General features: G+C 42.0%; 1 protein-coding gene and 1 long non-coding RNA gene across 3 annotated transcripts; one reads left to right on the top strand and one right to left on the bottom strand.

Annotated features, from left to right (window-relative positions):
* Nucleotides 1–285: 285 nt before the first annotated feature.
* On the bottom strand, nt 286–3,186 carry LOC128791431 (uncharacterized). The gene is made up of 3 exons (XR_008432047.1): nt 3,051–3,186; nt 1,563–1,648; nt 286–1,408 (listed from the first exon to the last, which is right to left on the bottom strand). It is a non-coding gene; the product is annotated as an uncharacterized LOC128791431 (long non-coding RNA).
* Nucleotides 3,187–4,997: 1,811 nt separating this feature from the next.
* RPP30 (ribonuclease P/MRP subunit p30) lies at nt 4,998–22,185 on the top strand. Of its 2 annotated transcripts, none has more exons than XM_053949596.1 (11): nt 4,998–5,194; nt 6,518–6,573; nt 6,891–6,947; nt 7,644–7,718; nt 8,272–8,343; nt 12,936–13,025; nt 15,125–15,241; nt 18,699–18,728; nt 19,147–19,184; nt 20,312–20,391; nt 21,730–22,185. In XM_053949596.1, exons 1-11 carry the CDS (start codon nt 5,176–5,178, stop codon nt 21,837–21,839), a joined length of 744 nt encoding a protein of 247 aa, XP_053805571.1. In that variant the 5' UTR covers nt 4,998–5,175; the 3' UTR covers nt 21,840–22,185. The 2 variants fall into 2 exon arrangements, with proteins under 2 accessions (XP_053805571.1, XP_053805570.1); XM_053949595.1 differs by lacking the exon at nt 4,998–5,194 and adding an exon at nt 5,208–5,521.
* Nucleotides 22,186–22,495: the final 310 nt, after the last annotated feature.

The following is a 22,495-nucleotide window of genomic DNA, read 5'->3' as shown; positions in this document are numbered from 1 at the left end:
CGTTTGAATTGTGAGTTACCCATGGTATGAGAGCAGAAGATCACACCCCTTGATATAGTAACATGCCAAACAGTAAGGACTAAAGACAATAAACACCTGCTCCTGAGTGTCCCTCACATTTTCAACATGAGACAGAAGCCAGATGAACTAGAGAAGGAAATAAAATGTGTTGGTCCCAGATGTATCAATAATCATGAGGTTAAAATGAGGGGAGATCTTGCAACAACATAGAAAGTTTTATTTAAGTATGCACGGGACAGGGAAGAACTGTTTGTGTGGCTCAGTAGTAAGAAAGGCTGCAGGATGGTTGCACATTATACCGATTTTAAAATCTGCTTTGAAGACAAACGTAGTAAGTATGCAGTTATTGGGAAAAACAAACAAACAAACAAACAAAAGCCTCAACTGACAGTCCTACAGACTAGTGAAACACAAATCCATATCAACTGAGGCTTCCATACTTGACTCACAGAACACAGACTGAGCACAGGCAGAGCCTCCTGTGGTCAGAAATGCAGGGTTTGGTAGTTCAATTGCTGCCCTTCCCTACCACCCCCACATCTTGATTTGACTAAAATAATAAAACAAGCAATGATAAGAATGAAATCTTGTTGGGCAGCTCCTGGACCATTACCAAGTTGAAAGCATTTTCCTCTTTAGTCAATTGTTTCCCTACACTTTGCTAATTGCTTTATTGTGTCCAATCAAAACAAAAGCAATGAAATCACAAAATAAAAATCCCTGTTAACCACCCAAAATGTGTTCATGAACCTTGAGCTTCAGGTGAGTTACCCCACCAGGTGATAAATGAAGTCTTTTTTCCTCCTCAGTTAAGCAAATATTAGGAAGAAAAAGGCCTTTAGAAATGGCAAGGACATACCTAAATTAAAACATTAAGGCAAAAAATGTTGGAGAGGGAGTGTTTCCTTATTGGTTGAACATATTTTTTTTTCAAAAATAGCATCTGAAGTACAGCTAAGGAGTTAGGAACTTAGTAAATTTTGTTCAAAATAGATTCTTATCACAAAAGCTGATAAAATTGTACAGTTTAATACTCCCAGTAAAAGCAATTTTTCAGTTGCTTAAAATGTCACTAAGGCAGAACAAATTATAATCTGGTGCTTCCTGCAAATGTGTTAACACAGTTCATTAAATCAGTCATTCTTCTCCACAGCTTTTCAGTCCCCTTCTGGGATGTGACTCTCTAAATGTTCTCAGTGGATGATACACAGGATCATTTGGTAGGGTACAGATGACTCCTACCCATTCCAGTGCAAAAGTAGGACTGAATTTTGTCTTTTGTTCTGTATCCTAAATTCCCTTACAGTTCATTCCAAGTTAATCACCTGATTTCTTTCCTTCTCAAAGGCCATGTTACCACTCTTTGAATTTGCCGTTGTAATCTTACCTTTGAAGAAACAAAGCAATTTAAATCAATTTATGTACCATTATAGAAAGGGATTTATGTACTATTGCAGAGAAGATGTGAAAAACCCTGGCAAGACAAAGCAGCTGACACATCTCTAAAATATGTTCCTTGAAAGCTTTTTCCTAGGACGCACCTAAAATAACTTCTGGTTTCCCAGGCTGGGCTGAATCCGGTGAGGTGCTTTCCGTGAGTGTTTAGAGGGTTTCACATGGCCAGTGTCTGGAAATGCAAAGAGAATCCATCATTCCATGAGATGACATCTATTCTAGGCACTTAAAATAACAACACATGAAAATAGGACTCCATTTTTCCAAGGGTACCTCCCAGTTTTGTCTTCAGTGATCATATTTTAAAATTCTAACATGTTGTTCCAAACAGAATACAGAAGTGAAACAAATGTCCAATTAGGTGTCAAGAATTACAAGCTGACATTTGTTCTCTACCCAAGAAATTACTTTTTCACCTTCCATTAGGCTTCAAAGAATATAATCAAATAATTTTTCTGACTGGGCTTAGTAAAATCCTGTCCTTTGAGTAATTTAGGCTCTCTATGCATAAAAGCCTCTTAATATTTCCATATACCTCCAATTCTCTCCTAAGTCCTTTCTTTCTGCACTTAGTGAAGTTAAACTATTTTGTTAATATTTCATAATGTACTTTATTTGCAAATCTCACCTTTGGTATTTTATTATTGTTATATAGAAAACTTTCAGATTATAAAAAGAAAAAATTGCAAGAGAACTTTTTACTTTGATATTTTTCCCTCTCTCAAAGTAGTTAAGTCTTCTTTAATTTTTACCCCTTCTCCAGGTCTGTGCTAACTTGGAGGATCCTGACTGAAATGGGTCAAGGAATGTAGTGCAAGAGCTTCAGCAGCAGAGGAGAAAATGCTGACAGCCCAGCATGATAACACCTTCCCTCACACAGCTGCCTCTAGGAAACAATAGCCCTGCTCGTCTTAGCTGAAAAAGTTGAAGGTTCCCCTTTTTAAACCATTCAATATTGTACACATGGCAGGAAGGTAACATGAGTATGCAATGCAATAAATAATCAGATCAGAATTTTTTCTTGTTCTTTTGTTCTTTCTTATCATCCCCTCTTTTGTCCTTCCTTGCCTGAGAGAGCTTATCTCCTCGAACTGTTGTTTTCATTTGTCTGTAATATTTCCCTTTCCTTTCCTTTCTTTCCTTTCCTTTCCTTTCCTTTCCTTTCCTTTCCTTTCCTTTCCTTTCCTTTCCTTTCCTTTCCTTTCCTTTCCTTTCCTTTCCTTTCCTTTCCTTTCCTTTCCTTTCCTTTCCTTTTTCCTTTCCTTTCCTTTCCTTTCCTTTCCTTTCCTTTCCTTTCCTTTCCTTTCCTTTCCTTTCCTTTCCTTTCCTTTCCTTTCCTTTCCTTCTTTTCTTTTTCATTTTCTTTTCTTTTTTCTTTCTGAGGTATTACTGAAACCTTGATTTTTATTCCCAGCATGTACTGTTTAGCAAATAACACTTGTCTAATTTCTAGCAAATATGTTGCAGCTGCACTTTTCTTTTCTGCCTTTTCTTGTCTTTGTGAAGATAAATCATCATCACTCTGTGGCAGTAAAACAGAGAGGTAACTATTCCCATATTTGGCCATTTCTTACCATTGTCAAAATAAATACTTTCATCTGTGCAACTTAAATATGAAATTATGTCTTCCCTTTTCTGGAACCAGCAAATACTAACAATGACAAGCTGGCATCTGAAAAGAAAATGAACAATTAAGATGACATTTATGCTTAAAATTCTGTATCACTCAAAATGAAAGCTCCCAACTCTGAAAACTCCATCTGTACCTTTACACTGGAGATTATGAGGTTATGATGAAAGTGACTGTGACATTCACGTTACTGAGTTGCTGAGGTAGATAGTAATAAATAAAATCTTAGCACCCAAAAAGTGCCAAATGCAGAACTAAAGCACAAGGCTACCCATCGAAAACCTATTAGAAGAATTGTGACAGTTTCTGCATTAAAATTTACTGAAAGGACTGTCTTGAGGTCTAAGTGTATTGGAAAGAAACACTTGGAGTGAGGAGATCTGTTTTCACCAAGGAGAACTTCAGGACTGCAATGAAACAAAGCATGTTAGAAAGCTTGCAGTTTAACAGTGAGGACCATAAGGAAGCTCGCCCCAGACCACTGGGTCTCATGTAAATAAAAGCAGTAATATCTAAATAATATATAAATAATAAAGCTGTGCAATGCTCTGAGTACGATTCGTGATACCTGGTGCCAAAAGTGCTTCGTACTTGGATTCTTACACCACTACAGCAAGCAGGGTTCTGCAGATCTTCTGCGTGAAGATCTGTTTAAATGTCCTCCATTTTAAGCACCTCAAAGAAGGGTTTCTTTTGCTTGTATACTGCCAAACACAAAGGCTGCTTAATCTTCTTCAAGTTGAGCTAAATGCTCACCAGTGAAAGTCTGTATATTTCTGAACACTGCTGCAGTAGGGCCATTCAGAAATAACTGATACGTGCTTCTGGATCACTTTTTACATTCATTAAGACAAGTTACATCAAACACTAAGCCAAAGAAAACCTGGAATAATATCTTGAGCTGTTCCATTTTCACACACATCGAAGACAAACCTTGGCAATACCATTCAGGCTGTGCTGCTTGTTCAAATGGCTGGCAGAGAAGCAGTATTGGCTGATGTGATGTCACAGGCAAGCACCTTACAGATGCAGATGGACTAAAACAGAGCTTCTTTACTGAAATATCTTGAGCTAATATTATCAAGAAAAAAAATGCTGCCATAGATGTGGCATGAACAACAATGGTTTACCAGCTGGGGGTTTTTATCCCATTCAGAGCGATGTGGATTTTTCCTGCCATACAGATGTGGGAGCTGTTTTCAACTGACCGTCAAAGCTGCTTCAACTCCTAGTCCAGTGTCTGCAGCCACAGGTAGCTTCTCTGCTACCACCATCCCAGTATTTGCAACACAGGAAGTCCAGAAACACGCCAAGAAAGCACTGTTGTTTCTCAGCCATACTGTGTTAACCAAGTGATCTCTTTGGTAGAAATGAGTCCCAGGTCCCCACAATTCCCATGTACACAGCTTGCACAAGCTGCATCAAGGTCAGACCCTGTAAGGAGGGATGTTCAGGGTTTGGCAGCAGCCTTGGCCTTGGTTAGAAGCATTTTTACCTTATTAAGAATTCAGGGCTCCAGATACTCCATAGACTTCCACTGGTGAGCATTTAGCTCAACTTGAAGACAGAAAAAGGGAAGCACCCCCCGGTCTGGCCACCTGAAGTTGGACAGGAGTTGCAGACCTGTTTTCAGTGGCTGCTCTAAGTCACCAAAAACCGCTTACTGAGGATTTCCATTTGTATTTTACACATTCTGTGCTATTTGTCAGCCTTAGAACAGTATTAGTACTTTTTGTGGCAGTGCTACACAGTGAAATTGTATCTGATTAATCGGTCTGTGAGAATTCCTCTGTCCTTTCTGGTGTCAGGGGATATCTTTGACATGGCAACTCGGGCCTTTGTAGGAAAGAGAATAACTGTAAAACTATAAATAGAAAAGACTGGTTATGATTTTTATTGGCAACGTTCAGACAGAGCTGAACCAGTTTCATAGGGGATAAACACGCCGCTGGAGCAGGGCTACCGCTCCACCTGGTGGGCAGCCGGCGGCTCAGAGGGGCGCGCCGAGCCTCGGCCGGGGCCGCTGCGGCGGCGGAGAGCGGCAGAGCCGGGCGATCCAGAGCCGGGGGATGTCCCTCAGAATCCGGGGTGCGTTGCCTGGGGACGAACCACGGGGGATCTTCGGGCCCCCGCCTGAGGCCTAAGCCATCACCCCACAGCCTTTCCCCGGCCACCGCAGCCCCGCGGCGAGGCAGCCAGGGCCCCGCGTGGCACGGCCCGCCGGCCCGGACGGGCGGGACTACAGGGCCCAGGCTGCCGCGGGCGGCAGGGGCGGTGCCGCCGCCGTGCGCCGCTGCCGTGCCCGGCCTCGGCCCGCCCGCCGCGCCGTGAGCATGGCCGGCTTCGCCGACCTCAACCTGCCGCAGGGAACGGACAAGAAGTCCCTGCAGAGCCTGCTGGAGGCCGCGGCGCACCGTGAGTCCTGCGAGCGGGGAGGGCGCGGGGCCGGCCCGGAGCTCGGTGGGGCTGAGCTGGGGAGCGCGGGCCGGCCCCGGCCAGGAGGGCAGCGCGACGCGAGCGGCGGCTCCCCTGGCTCGGCAGGCACAGCCGGAGCCTGCGGGCTGGGGTGGGCACAGCCGGACTCCCCGGGACAAGCCTTCCCTTCCCTCCGGGCAGGCCGGCCCTCGCCACCCGCCCCGCCGCGGGCGCGTTTCTCCAGCGCCGCTCCGCTCTGTGCGCTCCGCCCGCCGCTTTCTGCCAGCCGAGTGCCCGGGTCTGGGTCTGCCCGGGACTGGGTCGCAGGGGAAGCTCCTGATGCGCCTTGCAGCTCTGCCTCTGCCTGTTTACCGCAGTGTAACAGTTGTTTTTTTCCCAGCGTGGACAAGTTTTTCCGCCTGCAGTTTCTTAGGGCTGGGATCTTTCCCTGCAGAGCTGTTCAGCCACGTGCTGCCTGTCCGGTGTTTGGGGCGGGTGGTTTAAATGCCCCTGGCGAGTCTGTCATCTTCCTCAGAGCCCTTTGAACGATACCTTCTCCTCCGTGTAGTCGGCATCGTTTTGAATTGCTCGCTTTGCCTTCTCCGACAGCTGTATCTCTGCCGGCTCTGCGTTGTCTGCAGTTTTAACAGCTGTCCTGAGTAAACTTAGCAGTTTTCCATAGCGAAAGTCATAAACAGGGCCAAACTAAGCTAGACCTTTGGGGACACCAAGGCCATGTATTTGTGTTCATAAAGCTCTGCCATTGAGTAAGAGTAGACAGGCCTGGGCTGTGCTAAAAGCCAAACAGATTTTTTTTTTTTCTATTTTAAAGCATTTTTTGGGTGAACCAGTCTTCTTAAAAGATACTGTGAAATCTAAACATGCACGTGGTTATTAACTTTAAGGCAGTTAAGTAATGAGTATTTTATGGTTTTCTCATTGGATTTGTTTCCTTTTTGTTTACTGGACAATATATTCTTATTGTGTGTTTTTCAGTGGGGTATTCTGCAGTTGCACTCAATCATGTCATCGACTTTAAAGAAAAGAAACAGGTAATTTTTCTTGGGGTTATTTGTTCTTATTGTGTTTCATTTAGTAAACTTGCTGCCTTATTGCATGTTTCTAGCTAGCTTTAGCTGCAGAATGCACATCTAGACACAAGTACAAATCTCTCTATTTGTAACAAAACTCCCATTTTATATTTCAGTAGAACTGCCTTTGGATTACTTTTTCATATGGTTCTTGTACTGTCCCACAAAAAAGTTTTCTTAGTGTGGTAAATTTCTTCTTAAGATTGGAACACAATTTTTGTTTACATGTAAACCTAACCCATGACATTTTTAATAACTTTGTTCTGTTCTCTTTCAAGGAAATCATCAAGCCAGTATCCCCTTCAGAGTTGTTTCCATCTTTACCTATTGTACAAGTATGTCTAGTTAGATTCTATATATATACTGTTATTCTGAGTTACCCTTTTTTACCTTTGTGTGTTTGTCTATGTGATTTTGTGTATGAGGTGTTAATCAAAAAAGAAAAATTTGTCCATTATTTCATGGTTAAAACTCCAAGCATTGGAAGAGTAGTAAACTCACATCAGGATAAGCTCTATTCATTATTTTAGAAATTATTAAAGAATTTGCTTTGTGTGAATTTTGAATCTGCTTGTAGTTTAATAAATAACAGTACAATTCTTGACATTTAAGTTTTGGAAATAACTTCATGGTTTTGATGGAGCAAAATTTGGATATAAAGAAATACAATAATATATTTCAGGTCACTGACATTCATTAATTCAGGAACTGCTTTTCTTTGCAGTTGTGGCCTGCCTGGGGAATCATAACAATAGTAAAACACTCAATTTTTCTGCATGGTTGTTTTTCTTTTTTTTCCATTTCTATTCATCTTTCCCCAGAGAAACTCAGTAAGTCATTCTTTGTAAGGACAGGTATAATATCAAAGAGATAATGTAAATTAGGGAAGTGTAAATACAGACTTTAGAAAATTAGTATAGCAAGACTATAAGTATGACACCATTTTCTTTTTATAGCAGACTGGGTAGAAATTACCACAAATTTTTGCTTTGGGTTATTTAACTGTTTTTATATTATTCTTTTTTCTATAGGGGACATCTAAAAGAATTAGAGTGTTGACCCGGCTAACACTTGTTGTTTCTGATCCTTCCCACTGTAATCTCTTGGTAAGTATACTCAGCAATCAATTTTGCAGCTCTTATTTCCTTTTCTTAATGAATGAATGAAATTTTGGAAATTCTATGGTGACAACATCCTGGAATTTATAGGGCACTCAGCAGTGATGTCTGAGATTGCATCTCTAACACAAGAGATGCATGTGATCATGTGGAGTGATCATGAGGAGATGCAGACTTATAAGACTGCATATGGCATCTGTCGATCATTTCTCAGTATGGAACAACAGTTCTGTTCCTTGGTTTCTGGACTTCTGTGCATAAAGTAGAAGACCATGAGCAACCCTTGGTTTTGGTTATGTTTTCGTGCTACGAGATCAAAGCAAAAAATGTGAATGTCTTAGTAAATTGGTGGGACAAGCCTCAAATTGAGAATGAATGACTTCATTGTAGAAACCTGCTGTGTAATTGGATGATTACTGGCTTTGTTTTAGTACTTGATAGGGAAAAGGGATTTTTCTTCTCATTGTTTTGGTTGTAATCATTGTGTATGGCTTTGACATCTGTCGGAATTCAAAATAGTAATTATTTGCTCCTTTTATAGAGGTCAACATCTGCAAATATAAGGTTATATGACATCATAGCAGTATTTCCAAAAACTGAGAAACTGTTCCATGTAAGTACAATCATCTCATCAGTAATGCTCATTCAGTAACCTTTAGTGCCTTGTGCTAATTTAAGTAGATGCTTTGTTTTGACTTTATTTCCCATTTTATAAAGACCTCATGGAGTTAATCAAACATTATAGGCTGCCTGGTCAGTTGATAGGCTGAGAGGTTGGGAGGATTTGCAGAGGGCTGCAGGACCCTGAGGTGACAGGTTAAAGTCTGAAACATCTACCTTGTCTCCCTGATGAAGGGACTTGTATGCCCTGCACTGTGGTTGCCTTTATGTGCCTTGTACTCTAGTGAGGAGAGAAAACATCCTTTTTTCCCCCCAATATATGTGTACTATCATAATGTAGAAAGCTTCTGTCTTCAGCTTCAACTTCTCAAACTCTTGACAACTTCCCTAAAATGCACTTGTGATCTTCTGTTAGAACTAATTATTCCTGGTCTCAAAAATGGTAGGAAGGGTTTTAAAGTGGAACTAATGTGGTTCTGTGAGTTACCTCATAGCTGTTCACCTTCATTTTTTTAATTTAAATTGTTCTCAAATACTTGATAGCAGCTGACATCAATATTCTGATTGGGTGGTGCACCTTGAAGCAAGTTATGTTTTTGTCAGAATTTTTCTTTCAAAACCCAAAATTGTGATGTCTGACCTGTTGTAAGCTCTTAAATATTAGCATTAAGTCTGAATTGGGTGAGTAGGTGGAAGTGTTCCATCTCTCTTAGCCTTGGCAGGCAGTAGGCAGGCATGCAGTTTAAAGCAGTGTGAAGAAGGGATGGGGACAGCAAAAAAAAGTGAGTTTCTTTGAAGAATTTGCTTTCAAAGGGAGCTTCTCAGTTTAAAATTGAGTCTGGTGGTTGTTTATTTTAAATAAGTTAAAGCCACTTTTTAGCACTGCTCAGTACCTGTTTTGCCATGTTAAAATTGTATTACTCTGTTTTGTATTTCTACATTATTTCACCTCCTATTTTAAGTCTTGTCCAAGTAAACTACAAAGCAAGAGGCTGTCAAATATGAACTTTGAAGAATTTTTCAGCAGAATTCAAGCATTAATTATAATGAGTTACAGCGAAATGAAACTAATTTCTGAATTTTATTTCCCTTGAAAGATTTTAGGACTCTTTAGGGTGTGACAGAGGCAAATGGTTTAAAATATTTTTTTGCTCCACTCTCTACCTCTTTCTTTTGATCTCTGGCAATAGTATAAAATCTCACTTCTCAAGTGAGCTCAATCAGTTTATCATGTGCTTAAACAAGCACCTGAAACTAGGTGATCAGCCAGGATGTGCTGTGTTGTTTTTTTTTGGGAAAAGGGTATTCTCACTTAAGGGTTATTATTGTTTATTTTCAGCCATATCATGCCTCCTGCTGCAGTTGCACATCCAGCTGTGGTGGCATTTAAACTGGTATAAGCAGCCACTCCTTTCTGCAGGTCCCTGTCTGCTTTGCTGCTGAGGCTGTTTGCTTGCTTGGCAGTTTGCTTTGAGGAGCCTGCTTTTGGCTGAGCAGTAACCAGAGTTTTTGCCAAGCTGTTTTCCAGGCAGATCCCCTTTCCCAGAGTGATTCAGCAGCCAGCCACGTGGAGAGTTGTGCCAGCGCAGAGCGGGTGGCTGTGCTCTGGCAGCCCAGTGCAGACAGTGCCTGGTGAAGCTGACACTCTGGCAGGTGATGGACAGGGTGTGAGGAAAGAAGCAGGATTGTCAGTGAGATTATCTTCATTGCTTCCATGCTGGCAGCACTTTGAGCTGGGGATGGAACCCAAGCGCGTTTCTTGCAAACTGCGTGAGGTGAAAGACTTCATCCTTCACGTTCAGGGCAGGTTTGTATGGCTGCCTTTTCTTTAGAGATTTTAGAATGTCTTGCTGTGGAGAGCTGATTTAGTTTCACAGAGGTGTTACACAGGTGAAAGGAACTTTATACAGGGGGTTTCAGCACATACACTTTGGCTCTTACAACTCATGGATATTTCATTATTAAGAATAAAGCCTTCAAGAGTGGATCTTGCATGGCAAATGAACTTCCTGTTGGCTTTTGGTAACTCAGCATTACCTCAAGAGCATCATATTTCTCACCAATAATTTGGCACTTGTATTTTCTCCATTGAACAAGATTTTTCATGTTTTTGTGAAAAAATTACATGACCGTTGGAGATGTACTCCAATTTTAGCATGGCCTGAAGCGAGTCTGTGCCCTTTTGTCACAAGCCAGGGAAACTCTTTGGTGACTGAGTGTGGCAGGGATATGTACTAAAAGATGTGCTCAAATTTTTCAAATAATTTATATCCTTAAGGGGATGAGGAAGCCATATTTGCCAGTTGGACTCCTTGTTTAAGTCTCCCAAAAAGATTGTTTTGGCCTGCAGCAGGAATGCCCACCAATAGGTAATAGGGTCTGTGCTTGCTGCTTTTCAAAAATTTTGCTTTCTAAGATTTCTGATTCTTTTAATGATATTAGTTCGCTCTGTGTGCTGTTCATAAGCACTTAGCACATCACTAGTATGTTAAAAAAACCTACATATGTATCTCTGAAGATTTAATGCAAAGTCAAATTTCAATGTTTATTCCCTAAAACCTTTGCCAAAGAGCAAACGTTCAGAGCATCCAGACAGTGGCAGATGTATTTATTAATGGCTGGCTGGAGTTTTCCCAGCAGATGGGGCTCTTACCCACAGTGCTGCCAGACAGCTGCTGGGCTGTGCAACTTGCTGCATGTCATTTTCTGGATGAAGTTGTTGCACTTCAGATCTTTTCAGCAGGCAGGGTAACCTTAGCTTGACTGCATATTTGATTTGTCTGGGAGCCAAAGCATGGCTGAACATTAGAGTTCTTGGAGAAATCTACTCTCCAGTTTTTCATACAGTGCAGGAATTCCTCATGTGTGAGGAATATGACTCGCAGTTTGCTTTTCCTTGGTGGTATTTTCTGAAATGTTCATGTCACTGGAATCCTGTAGATATCCTGGCTTTTGAGTCACCCCCTATCCCACTGTGCTTAATTTGCAAAATGGTAAAGAGTTTTCCAGTGTTTCTGGAGCAGATTAGAAAGGCTTGATTTCTCATCACATAGGGCAACTTGCATGCGTCTGATGTCTATTCTTGCTTTCCTTAATTTTTGGCATAATCTCTTCCTGAATTTTTTATGACCTCAGTGACATTTTCTAGGGCTTGATTTGGAGCTATTTGTTCTGTGCATGTTCCCATAAATCACCTCTATGTAGTAGTTTGTACCTCATGTAAGAAAAGGAGGGAAGCTGACTGTAGTAGGGTTGAACTTCCTCTTGCAAGTGTATTTCTATGCCATAGATTCCACAGGCAGCCCATGTCCTGCCTAATGGAGGGTAAAGATAAAGGTAGGGCATGAAGAAAAAGTTTAGTCTGAATGTCCTGGCAGAGACATTTCAACTTCAAAAACCTTATGGTTTGCTTGCATGTGTACTGTGGCTGTCTTGTCTAGGAGAGAGTGCTATCAACAGCTAAGAAACATTCCTAAAGCTGGGCCTCTGCTCTCATCTCCATCCAAATTCCATGTGAACAAACTGGTAAAAGACCAGTTTGCCAGGCAGTATGTGCCTTGTGTTAGAGCAGCCCTTACCCCTGGGGCTCCTCACAGCCCCCACTGCTTTTGTGCTGGTGGGAGGAGGGATGAATGGTTGGCACCTGGCCCAGGTATATTTGGAGCAGTTGCTGCCAGGTTTCTGAGTGCAGAGAGTTCCCTTACACACAGAAAATTCCTTTTCAACTTCTCCATCCTATCTTACCTTCCTTGTTACAACACTGCTTACAGATGTTAATCTGGTCCTGTGTAATCATCCTTACAGAGTAGGCATATATAATTCCTACCTTGGGTGCATGAGATTAATGTAAATCAAAGACTCCCTTTTAGGTCCCCTTAATTTTCCCTTTATCTCAGTGAGGAGCCTCTGCCCCTTGTTCATTTCCTCCATCTCTTAATACAACCTGTAAATTGTGGAGTGAATTCAAAGCTAAATTCTTAAACTGTAGCCTTCAGTGCTGTCTCCAGACTCTGCCAGAGGTGTGGCTGTCAGGAGGAGCTGCACCCAGCCAGGAAAGGGAGGCTCTGAGGATTGGTCTCCAGTATATGGCATGCAGCACCAACAGTCACATTCTGCTTTTTTTCTTTCTTTTCTCTATTGCTTCTGGTAAAAGTAATTAATCCTGAAAACGAACAGGTGCTGCACTGGAAGCAGAGCATAATGGGATGTGGGGCAGTTCCTGGGCTCTTCCCTTTCTAAACTGGGGTTGGTCTTTGTTATCTGTGACTTCTTTTGTCAAAAGCCAGCATTGCTTCTGCATGCCCTCTGTCAGATAAAAACAAAGAAGTAGGTACTGCTTTGGGCTTGACCATTATTTTATTGGAAAATTAGTTCTGTAAGAAAGGATAGACTTAGGTTTTAAGTCTCAAATGCTGCTGTTGTATTGGCATACCTGCAAGGCATAGAACCTCTTAATTTTAAAGCTGAACTCACCCTGGAGAGACATTTGTTGCATTAAGAAATGAAGGAGAATATTTGTGCACCTCAAGTTGGTTATGCATTTTTTGGCATATCTAATAATCTGTTCCTATTTCTTTGCTGTAGATTGCTTGCACAACACTAGATGTGGATCTGGTCTGCATCAATGTAACAGAAAAGCTGCCGTTCTACTTCCGAAGGCCCCCTGTGAATATGGTAAATTTACATCTAAATTGTATTCTTGCTGTTAGACTGACATTAAATACAAAATTTGAGTCTAATTCCCTATTGTTTTCCACCCACCATTCCTATCCAAGTGGTTCTTTTATTTTCTTGCATAATGTATAGTTTTGTTTCAAATGTCCTTCACTTCAGGGCCTCCACTGCAGCACTTAATACACAGTGATGCATGTCCTTTCTTTTTCTCCTCCTGTCCCCCACTTAAGAAGGCAGAAGTGATGTTCCCAAGGAATGGAAACTGAGCCTTAAGGCCACTGTGCTGCTAAATGGTGTGATTGCTGACAAAGCTGCTTCCCAAACCAGAAATGGTACAGCTGTGTCAAAACAGATAAACAGCCCTTTGATTTAAAAGACAGGAAATGTGAATGGCAGTGTTAATTTAGGAGAAGGATGTTGTGCTGGTTACTTGAAAGACAACTGTATTGAATCCATACTTGGACAAAAGAATGTCTTGGTAAATGAACCAAATGTAGCATTGCTAAATATGTGCTGTGGGACCCAAGATGGCTATCAGTGTGGATCAAATATAGTTCTGCCTCCTGTTGGTAGTTTGCCAGAAAACTTAATCTGAACATACTCTTACAGGAACTTGTTTTCTCCTCTGAATATATGTAAAGGTTCATTCCACGTGGGCATTCTTGGCTGATGTAGAACTTAGTTCTCAAAAACTTAAATTTGGAATTGGCTAGTAATCCTACTTCCTTTTCTTATAAAGTTTGACCTAGAATAAAAATTCAAAGTGAACTATAGTTAATTCTGAGACAGAATAAAAATAATACATTGGCATTTATGGTAAACTGAGGATTTCAACATTCCACTTGGAATAACAATTTTGTATGAAACACTGTATGAAAGTACCCTAGCTGCCTAGAACTACAGCAGCTGGCCCAGGTAAGGAGCTCTGTGGCTCTTAGAGGCCTGTGTTAGGAGACATTTTCCTTGCAAGCTGCTTCTCATCTTCCATACTCCCAGCGTCAAGGCAGTCTGTCTGTTGGACTGGTCTGTGCGTCCTGGGGCAGTCAGTTTTGGTTGTTACGATGCCAGACAGATTGGCAGGCAGCTGAAGTGGTAGGGATGAGGTTAAAAGCCACCTTGACTGGAAATTGGTGTATTGCCATCATCTGTTTGGTTTTCATAAATTCAGGCTTCTCTTGTTTGCAGCTATCAGGCCACTTCTGTGTAAAACATTTGATACACGTATAGCTTCCGTTGTGCTTGCATACAGAGGTCATGCTTGGGTGGGAGCTGGATTAATTCCAGCTGTATTCAGTTACTGGACTCTCTTACAGTATTACCACTGCAGCATATTTTAATAATATTTGTGTAAATAGAGAGTATAATTTCAGGCAAATGTAGGACTGCCATGGAACAAAGAACTCCTGGCTTTACGTTGTGTCTTTATCACCAGCACACTGTGTGCAAGTTGCTTAACCTTTCTGGTGTTTGCAAAAACAAGAATACTAGGCTTTTGGTGAGGCATTTTGACAGATAGCAAAGGGTGTCAAAGCAGCTGAAAATATAACCAGTATTACTATTTGGAACCTCTTCTGTGAGTCACTGTTATTTAAAGTTGTCACAAACACCAGAGTATGCTGTGAGACAGGAGAAGAAGGGTCCTCGTTGCTGCTTTTGTGCAAGGAGGAATTCTTCATCTGCCGTACATGGCTGCTGAGGGAAGTGGTGAACTTTCTTACAGCACAGTGTGGGCTAGGGGAATAGGGTCCTCAAAGTTTCAAAGACAGTGATAACCAGCAATGGTTATCTGTGTCCTCAACTCTGTGACAGTGTGTATATATTAGTGATAGCCAATTGCAGCAAATAAGTGGTTGGTGTTTGTTTGTTAAACCTCATTTATCTGTCGTGCAAGATTTATGCACACGTATCTGGTGTACAGTGAAGCCTTCCCCCACTCTCTTTTCATGCTATGCTGTGTTCCTACTGGAACAATTCTGCCTTATTTTATTTTGTATGTGACACAGTTAAACTGAGAAGAAGCTGCATCAGTAACAGACAGCAGTTGTCAGATCGTTAGGCTTCCCTCCTTTTGATTTTTGATCACTGTCTTTCATGTGAAGGCAATAGATCGAGGCATTTACTTTGAACTTCTTTACACGCCTGCCATCAAAGACTCTACTATGAGAAGATACACAATTTCAAATGCCATCAGCCTGATGCAGATCTGCAAAGGAAAGGTAAGCTCTCAAAATGAAAACAAGGTAATTAAATCAGTTCAAATTTTTCTGGAGTTGTACAGACTGAGCCATTTTAAATGAATTTGATGCTGGGACATCTGAAGCTGTAACTAAATCTTGGCCTACTAACACAAGGACACAATCATTGTAGCTCCAGATACTTCCAGTCTTGCACCACTGCATGCTTTCTTCTTAAGCTGTCAAGCTGTTAGATTCTTTTTCCAGAACAACCCATGTGTTGTTACGGTATGCAATTCCCAAAACAAAGGTGGGAGGGGATGGAGGGAGATTAAAGTGCCAGACATCTAAGGTTTGCACTAGAACTGGTGTTCATGTATTTCTTTAAAATCCTCCATTTCATATTTCTCATAGACCAAAAGTTCTTTTGACTGTCTACTTTGAATATGGGGGCTAGAAAACAATAAGAAAAGAAGTAGAAACCTTGTTTTGTTAACAAGTAAATTCTCTGTGTCCAAAATAGACCAAACAGCTAGGTGGCTGTCAGCCAAGGCTTTGCTCTAGTCAGATGAACTGCATTCTTCCATGCTACTGAAACCCAAGGAAGAAGTAACTTTGAGATGTCTGTAACCCATTGCTTTCATAACTTACCTCCTCCCAGGCTACCACATTAAGCTGTCTGTTATGCTGTGTCCTCTCAGGCCATGCTTTTTAATAGGGGGTCATATCAAATTTAACAGAAATTGTAGCTCCCCCTTCTGTGTTGTAAATGGCCTCTGCCACATGTGGCTAGTCCAGAGAAGCTGGATTTGGAAAATCTGAAGTGGGATGTAGAGCTTGGAAGGTAAATTAAAAGTAGATCCATTATTACCTCAGTTCTCCTCAAGCATGGCAGCTTTTATAGAACAGCAGGGTGGGCCAAACGGATTCATTTCCTTGGTGCTACAGATGAGGTAGGTATTTGCACAGCCTCTCCTGAGAAGCCCAGCTCTGGCAGTTAATGACATGAAGTACTGACTTTGACATGACTTCTGTACACACCAGACCACTTTCCTTGGAATTCCCTTTTTGATATTGCTCCTCTTTCCTCTGTGCAGTTCAGGATGTGCTTCTCACGTGGTTGTTGATGAACTGGAGAGCCCCAGCTGAGTTGATGTCATGGATAGGGCAAGTGAGATGTTCAGGTGCTCCGTCTGTGCACGGTGCCCTTTCGTTCTGCATCTGTCAGTCTAGGGTTTCATCTGTGACTGGAAGGTAAATCAGCTGGAGCTGCACACGACAACTTGCTGTTGGGCACTGGAAGAGGACTGCTAGCTTGTCTTTGTTCTTTGCCTCCAGATTCAGTAGGTTGTGAACCAGCAAAGATGGTTATTAGCCCTTACTGAGAGTTTGCCTCTGTCATTGAGGTAGAGGCCCTTGTTTAAATGAAACATGGGATGGTTGGGCCATAGGCTGCTTCTTTTGGCACCTGGCACTCAACGCTCATGTTCTGTAACATGTATTTGCTGAACCTGTACTAGCTTTTGGATCCTTTTATTCTTCCTCTATTATAGCAGGGAAGACAAACTTGTGTTCTCAGAGCTGGCATTGAGCAGTGTCTATAAAACATTAAAATGTGCAGGGAATGAAGGAGAAACTCCCCTGCCTTGCCAGGCAGAAGGTGTTTATAGCCACAGTCCCTCACCTCCCGTGTTTTGGTAACTGAGTTGGTGGCTGCCTGGAGCAGTGTACTGAACAGCTGCTGTCTGCTTTACCTGGGGAGATAGTGTTTTGCCTTTTAGATTTCCCTCTAGCTCTTGCCTTTTCCTGCTGCTTCTTCATTTGCCAGCAGTGCTTTTCTTATCTGCTCTTGTCTTCTTCCTCCATTTTACCCCTCCCGTGGTGAAAGCCAGTTGTCCTTGAACCAGGCAGAGCATATCTCCAATGCACAGCAGTGATCCACAATCCTGTGCTGGCTTGAGATGTCTCATACAGCTGCTCTGGGAGCTTCTCTGGGCCTGGGTGACAGGCATTAGTTGCTACAGTTTGGGGCAGGAGACTTGAATTTTCCCAGCAAACTCTTGCAGTCAGCACCACTTAGGCTCAAAAGCACCTTTGGGATCCATAGTGTGGTCGTTTTAAAGGTGAACTATTCAGAAAAAAAAAATGTCCTAGGCTCCATCAGGATGTGTGCTGTTAAGTCACTTTGATGTGTATATTGCTTCTCCTTCTGGCTTTCCTAATGGTGAAGCAGAGTCATCTGTCCCATCCTCTTCTCCTCAGCACATGAGGAAACCTTGGGCACACTGTGAACATGCAGTCAGTCTTACACAGGTCTTTCAGCTGTTGAGATCTGGCGTTTTCTTCCAGTGCCTGCCCAGCTCTTTGTGCTGAGGAAGTGGCAGGGGGAGCAAAGCAATGTGGGGAAGGGATCTAAAGCCCCACCCTGAAACCAGAGATGGTGTGATGTGTTGGTGGTACTGATGTCAGAGAGGGAAAGTCTGTCTCTGCCTCAGCACAATTCTAATTCTCACCCACTCAAGCAGAAATTCCCAAGGCCTTTTATTCAGGATAATAAAAGGTGCAAGGAGATTTTGCTGCTGCAGAGTTACCACCTGAGCTAAACAGGCTCCCCCCAGGTGAGCATCCTTGGAGCTTAGCATCAGAAGAGCTCTGGCAGCTGAGCTGTGGGATCTGCCAGCCCCAGTGTAGTCACATACCTGTTCTGCAGAAACCTTTTGGGAGAGAAGGGAGAAAGATTTCTCTGCCTGGTGATTTTCATAGGGGCGTCAGTGTTGAGGGAAATGAGTGTGTGGCACAAAGTGGCAGCCACTGCCTAAGTGCAGATACATTTTCTGAACCAGTATGGGTATGGTCAAGGCTAACATGAATGCTTAGGATTGAGTGGTACTGAAACAGTACAGGCTGAAACTCTGGGAGCACCAAACTTGTCTGAAGACACAGTTGCCTTCTGTAAGCTGCTTCTGGGGGATCCTGGACTCCTGAATCCATTTCTGTTACAGCTCAGGGTGAGTTGTTGTTTATGTGGGGCCTTTTTCAGCTGGTGTAAATAAAGGGGACACTTCTTAACACAGTGCCTGCAGCTCTGCATTTTTTCTTTACCCTTAAGGGCACTTTGAAGTCCACTATGAGAGATACAGGCTGATAGGTGATTGCTTAATGCCATCACTCTGGACACTTACGCTGCTTAGCCTGTCCCTCTAAAATGTGATGTACCTACTAATCTCCTATCTGGCTGTTAGAGGTTTGTAATTGCAAGGGAGGGCTTGTGCCTGTGCCCCATCTGTGTAGGGGACAGGACAGTAACTAAGTTTATCATGTCCCCAAATTAAGATTCCCACCCTGACAAAGTTCATCTGAGGGCATCAGAGACTCTGATGTTTAATTTGGCTCTGAGCCTGAACTTAGCTAATGCTCAAAAGGTTTTTGCATCTTGCTGATTTTTTTCATTTCTTGATGCTGTCTGACAGATGAATGTTTGTTCTCTTTTCTTTTCCAGAACATAATTATATCTAGTGCAGCTGAAAGGGTAAGTCCCAGATTATTTTTTTTAAGTCAGAACAATTTGAATATTTATCTGTGGCTGAAAATACAGCTTTAATTACACATTAAACATATAAAAATTGTAAGTTTAAATATGGTTGCCATTAATAAGGAATTGTATTGTGGGTTTTGGGACTTTTTTTTTTGGTTGGTTGTTTTGTTTTGTTGGTTTTTGGGGGATTTTTTTTTTTTTGCTGCTGCTGTGGTATTTTTCATGACAGTTTTCTCCCAGATGGAGACTGTTTGCCAAAATAGTGGTATTTGCTTGATTTGCTGTTATCTTCAGTAGCTTGCTGTTATATAGAATTTACTATTGCCTATCTGATAGCCTTGCCCTGCCTGCTCACACTGTCAGCTTGACAGCAAAGGCATTCACCAATCCAAACTTCTTTGTTTTGTTTTAGCCTCTAGAGCTCCGAGGTCCTTACGATGTGGCTAATCTGTATCCTTTCCCAAAGTCAAAGGCAGCAGTTAGTAGTAACATTGGAAAGTTTAAAGTGCTTTTGAAATTCTTTCCATCCTTTACAGTCCTTGAACTTTATACAGTGGCACTTGTTGGTGACCCATTCAATGAATCAGGGCTCTGAGTGTGTGTGGAAGGAGCAGCAGATCTTGGTCATGGGCTGGCATGAGAAGTCACTGTAACTAATAATGTTTGTGTTCAGCTACAGGAATGATTTGTTGTGATGTGCATTGATGTTGTGTGGATGTAAATGGAGAAATTAATAAAACCCATAAAAATCTAAGGACACTATGAACCAAATGAGAAATTATTACTTAGTTCGGATACTAAGTGTCACATTTTTAGTAGCAGAAGCTATAAATTGTTTTTATGTAATGTTAGAAGTTCCTATCTGAGCAGTAACTATTTCTGTTCTGGATTTTCCAGTCCTTAGTTACACATGTAATGTTAAATAAGTGATTGTGTTCTAGAAACAAAGGAGAGTGTCTTTTCTTCCCTTCTATTAGGAGTTCAGATGCATTTTTATTACTCTCCCCACCCCAGAAGCACGTATTTGGCCTGTCCCTGGAAGGGAAAGGAGCGTGCTCTGAGTCATGAGAACCACGTGGGAGGCTGTGTGGTCTGGAAGGATTTGATGCACCACGTTTTCTTCCCTCTTAAAATGAGCAGTCAGGCTCAACCCAAATTAACATAGCTAAGGTGGTGTCATCTCTGCTAAAGGTGGCTTGAAGCTTCAGCATAATGCTTTTGTATCAGACAGTGCCCTGTCCCCAAAACTGAAATTTTCTGTGGGGTAATTTCTTTTCTGAATTATGCATATCTAAAATGTTTCTGCATTGACAGACTTTTATTTTCAGAAGTACAGCTTCTTGTCTGGAAAGAAGCAACATTGCCAGGAGCTTTCCAGGAGGGCTGCTGGGAAACTGCAGCCAGGAGAATTGGGTGCCTCATTTCTGCTTCTGGGTAACCTTATGCAAAATGTCACTTTGAGTTACAGCTTTGCTAATTCCCGGTTATTTGTAGAGTAAGCAAGACTATCATGCAGAGAGCCTTCCCTGTTGTGTGTGTTGCTTCCTGTGTGTTTTGATCCTGAGCAGCAGTGACAGAGGTTTGCTGTTTGGCCTGTCAGAAGGCGAAGCAAAGGCAGCTGTGTCCACCAACTGCAGAGCCACCATGCTGCATGGAGGTGAGCACTTGTAAGCTCCTCTAGGTAACCTGCATTTCTTAAACTAAGTTCTTGTTGATGTATATTCTCTTAGACCTTACAGAACAAGTCAGATCAGGGTTTTACTTCTTTGTCCAATGCATGAAGAGGAGCTTGTGTGGCAAGGCTGTTTGATTTTCCCTTGTTGCCATGTTGGCAAATCAGTGGCTGAACTGATGGTGCTGTCTGTGCTGGAGGACTCATGCAACCACATTAATGACTCATAAATGGTGGAACCAAAGTAGGGACCTGCTGCTGTGCTTCATAGTGAAACTATCCCATTTCAGAAAGGTTTGAATGCTGATCCTGGTGATGCTGCCAAAAACTAAATGATTGATGTCAAACAAACGGGTATGCATGTGTTTTGCATTTGCCTTTTGCATTTGCATGTGCAGAAGCAACCTTAGTCATGTCCCTCCTGATGCTTTCATATGTGGATTATTTCTGACTCACTTTTCAGTGTGGATCATTTCAAACTCACGGCAAAATCAACAGGTTCTCCTCCAGCCTGCTGCTCATCTACATAGCAATATAGAGTTTATCAAATTTATGTGGAATTTCTCAAGCCTGTCATCTATCTTACCTGTGAAATTAAATAGCAAGTGTCATTTCCCTTGTCCCAGAGAGGATACTAGCTCAGAATAAGTCAATATATTTTGTCAGGGTTCTTGCAGAGCCTCTGTGCTAATAGAGTATTTGTAGGAAATCTCTTCTAACTCAAATTTTGCAGAGAAGCTTCCCACCAGTAATTACAAAATTGGATTGGGCTCAGTAGGTTATTTGACCAGTATTTCATGATAATGTTGAGAGTTTGGTAAATAAAATTCTTGAATACCATAAAATACTTCCTTGGTATGTAGGAGATCCTCTGCCAATACAGTTGTGCCCACATAGTCTAAGAATCCTGGGGTATGTGAATGCATTTTTTAGTATTTTTTTAAGAACAGTATGTTTGGCTAGAAGTGCTTTTGACAGTGCTTCAAGAATGTGTCCTGTGATTATTGAACTGACTAAGCCTGGTTTCCTATGGTTTTGTGTCTCTGCAGCTCCTCAGCCCCTGCAGACCTTGGTTTTCCTTGGTTTGCTATAATTCTACACCCACCATTTTATTTCCCCTGGTAGTTTCTCCACTCTGTAATGCAGTGAATCCCGAGCTCCTGCCCTTGCAGCTTGCTTCCCTGCTGTGTGTGCTGACTGGCTAGTTGCTCAGCATGTCCAGCTCTGGTTTGGAGCATGGACACCTGAACTGAGTATGCCTTAAATGTATTTTATTTCAGTATTTGAGGTACTGGTACTGCAGCTTCTGCTTGTGTATTCCAGAAACTCGAAAGAGTGCCTGTGGCGTCGTGTACACGGTGAAGAAGCCTCGCAAGGTTGAGGAGGAAGAAACAGCAGTGCCAGCCTGCAAAAAAGCTAAGACTCAAGCTTGAGGACTGAACAAGCTGTCAACAGAAGCCTCCATCTCTTCTTTACCCAGGGTTGAGTCTTCCTCCAACCTCCAGCCAACCTAATTTTTCCTTTACTACCTTGCTTAGCCTGCAGATGAATTATTTTTCCAGCATTCAAGTGAGGAAAACTCTGTGAATGAGACTGCTGAACAGTATTCACCACATCTCATAGGTCATGCTGGGCTTCTGGCCAAGGGCAGGAGACTGACTCTTCACCCTGCCTTAGGTTTCCTGGAGTTAATGCAAACTCAACAGAACATTTCTAACATGGACATTTTCACTTGTACACGTGCATTCCTTTTTTATTAAAAACATTTCTAAGAGCACATGCCTTCATAGTCTAGCCCTTCTGGTTTCTCAAGTTTAAAACACATCTCTCTACAACTGTAAGCCAGTAGATGAAGTTTACCTTCAAGTGGCCTGTGAAGAAGAATAATAATAGAGTTTAAGAAAAATTCCTTCATATTCAGTTTTATGATGAATGGGTATAATGAAAATACCAGGATTTGTCAATTACTAGGAGGTATCTTGGATTTGGGTTACAGTAGGAGTAACTGACGTGATTTGCCAGATGCGTATCCCAAAGGCCATCTGTGTCCTCAGCACTTCAAATCAAACAGTACCATTAGATGTTTGCC

Source organism: Vidua chalybeata, chromosome 8 (assembly GCF_026979565.1).
Source record: "Vidua chalybeata isolate OUT-0048 chromosome 8, bVidCha1 merged haplotype, whole genome shotgun sequence".
Classification (NCBI taxonomy): domain Eukaryota; kingdom Metazoa; phylum Chordata; class Aves; order Passeriformes; family Viduidae; genus Vidua; species Vidua chalybeata.
Note: the sequence above shows the minus strand (reverse complement) of the source record. Positions and strands in the feature narration are given on the sequence as shown.

Bases quoted from the DNA above. Each gene is read 5' to 3' on its own strand.
- RPP30 (XM_053949595.1), top strand. From the start codon at position 5,440: ATGGCCGGCTTCGCCGACCTCAACCTGCCGCAGGGAACGGACAAGAAG. The intron at 13,026-15,124 runs GTAAATTTACAT...TTTCATGTGAAG, and splicing joins GAAGGCCCCCTGTGAATATG to GCAATAGATCGAGGCATTTA. The intron at 20,392-21,729 runs GTGAGCACTTGT...TGTGTATTCCAG, and splicing joins AGCCACCATGCTGCATGGAG to AAACTCGAAAGAGTGCCTGT.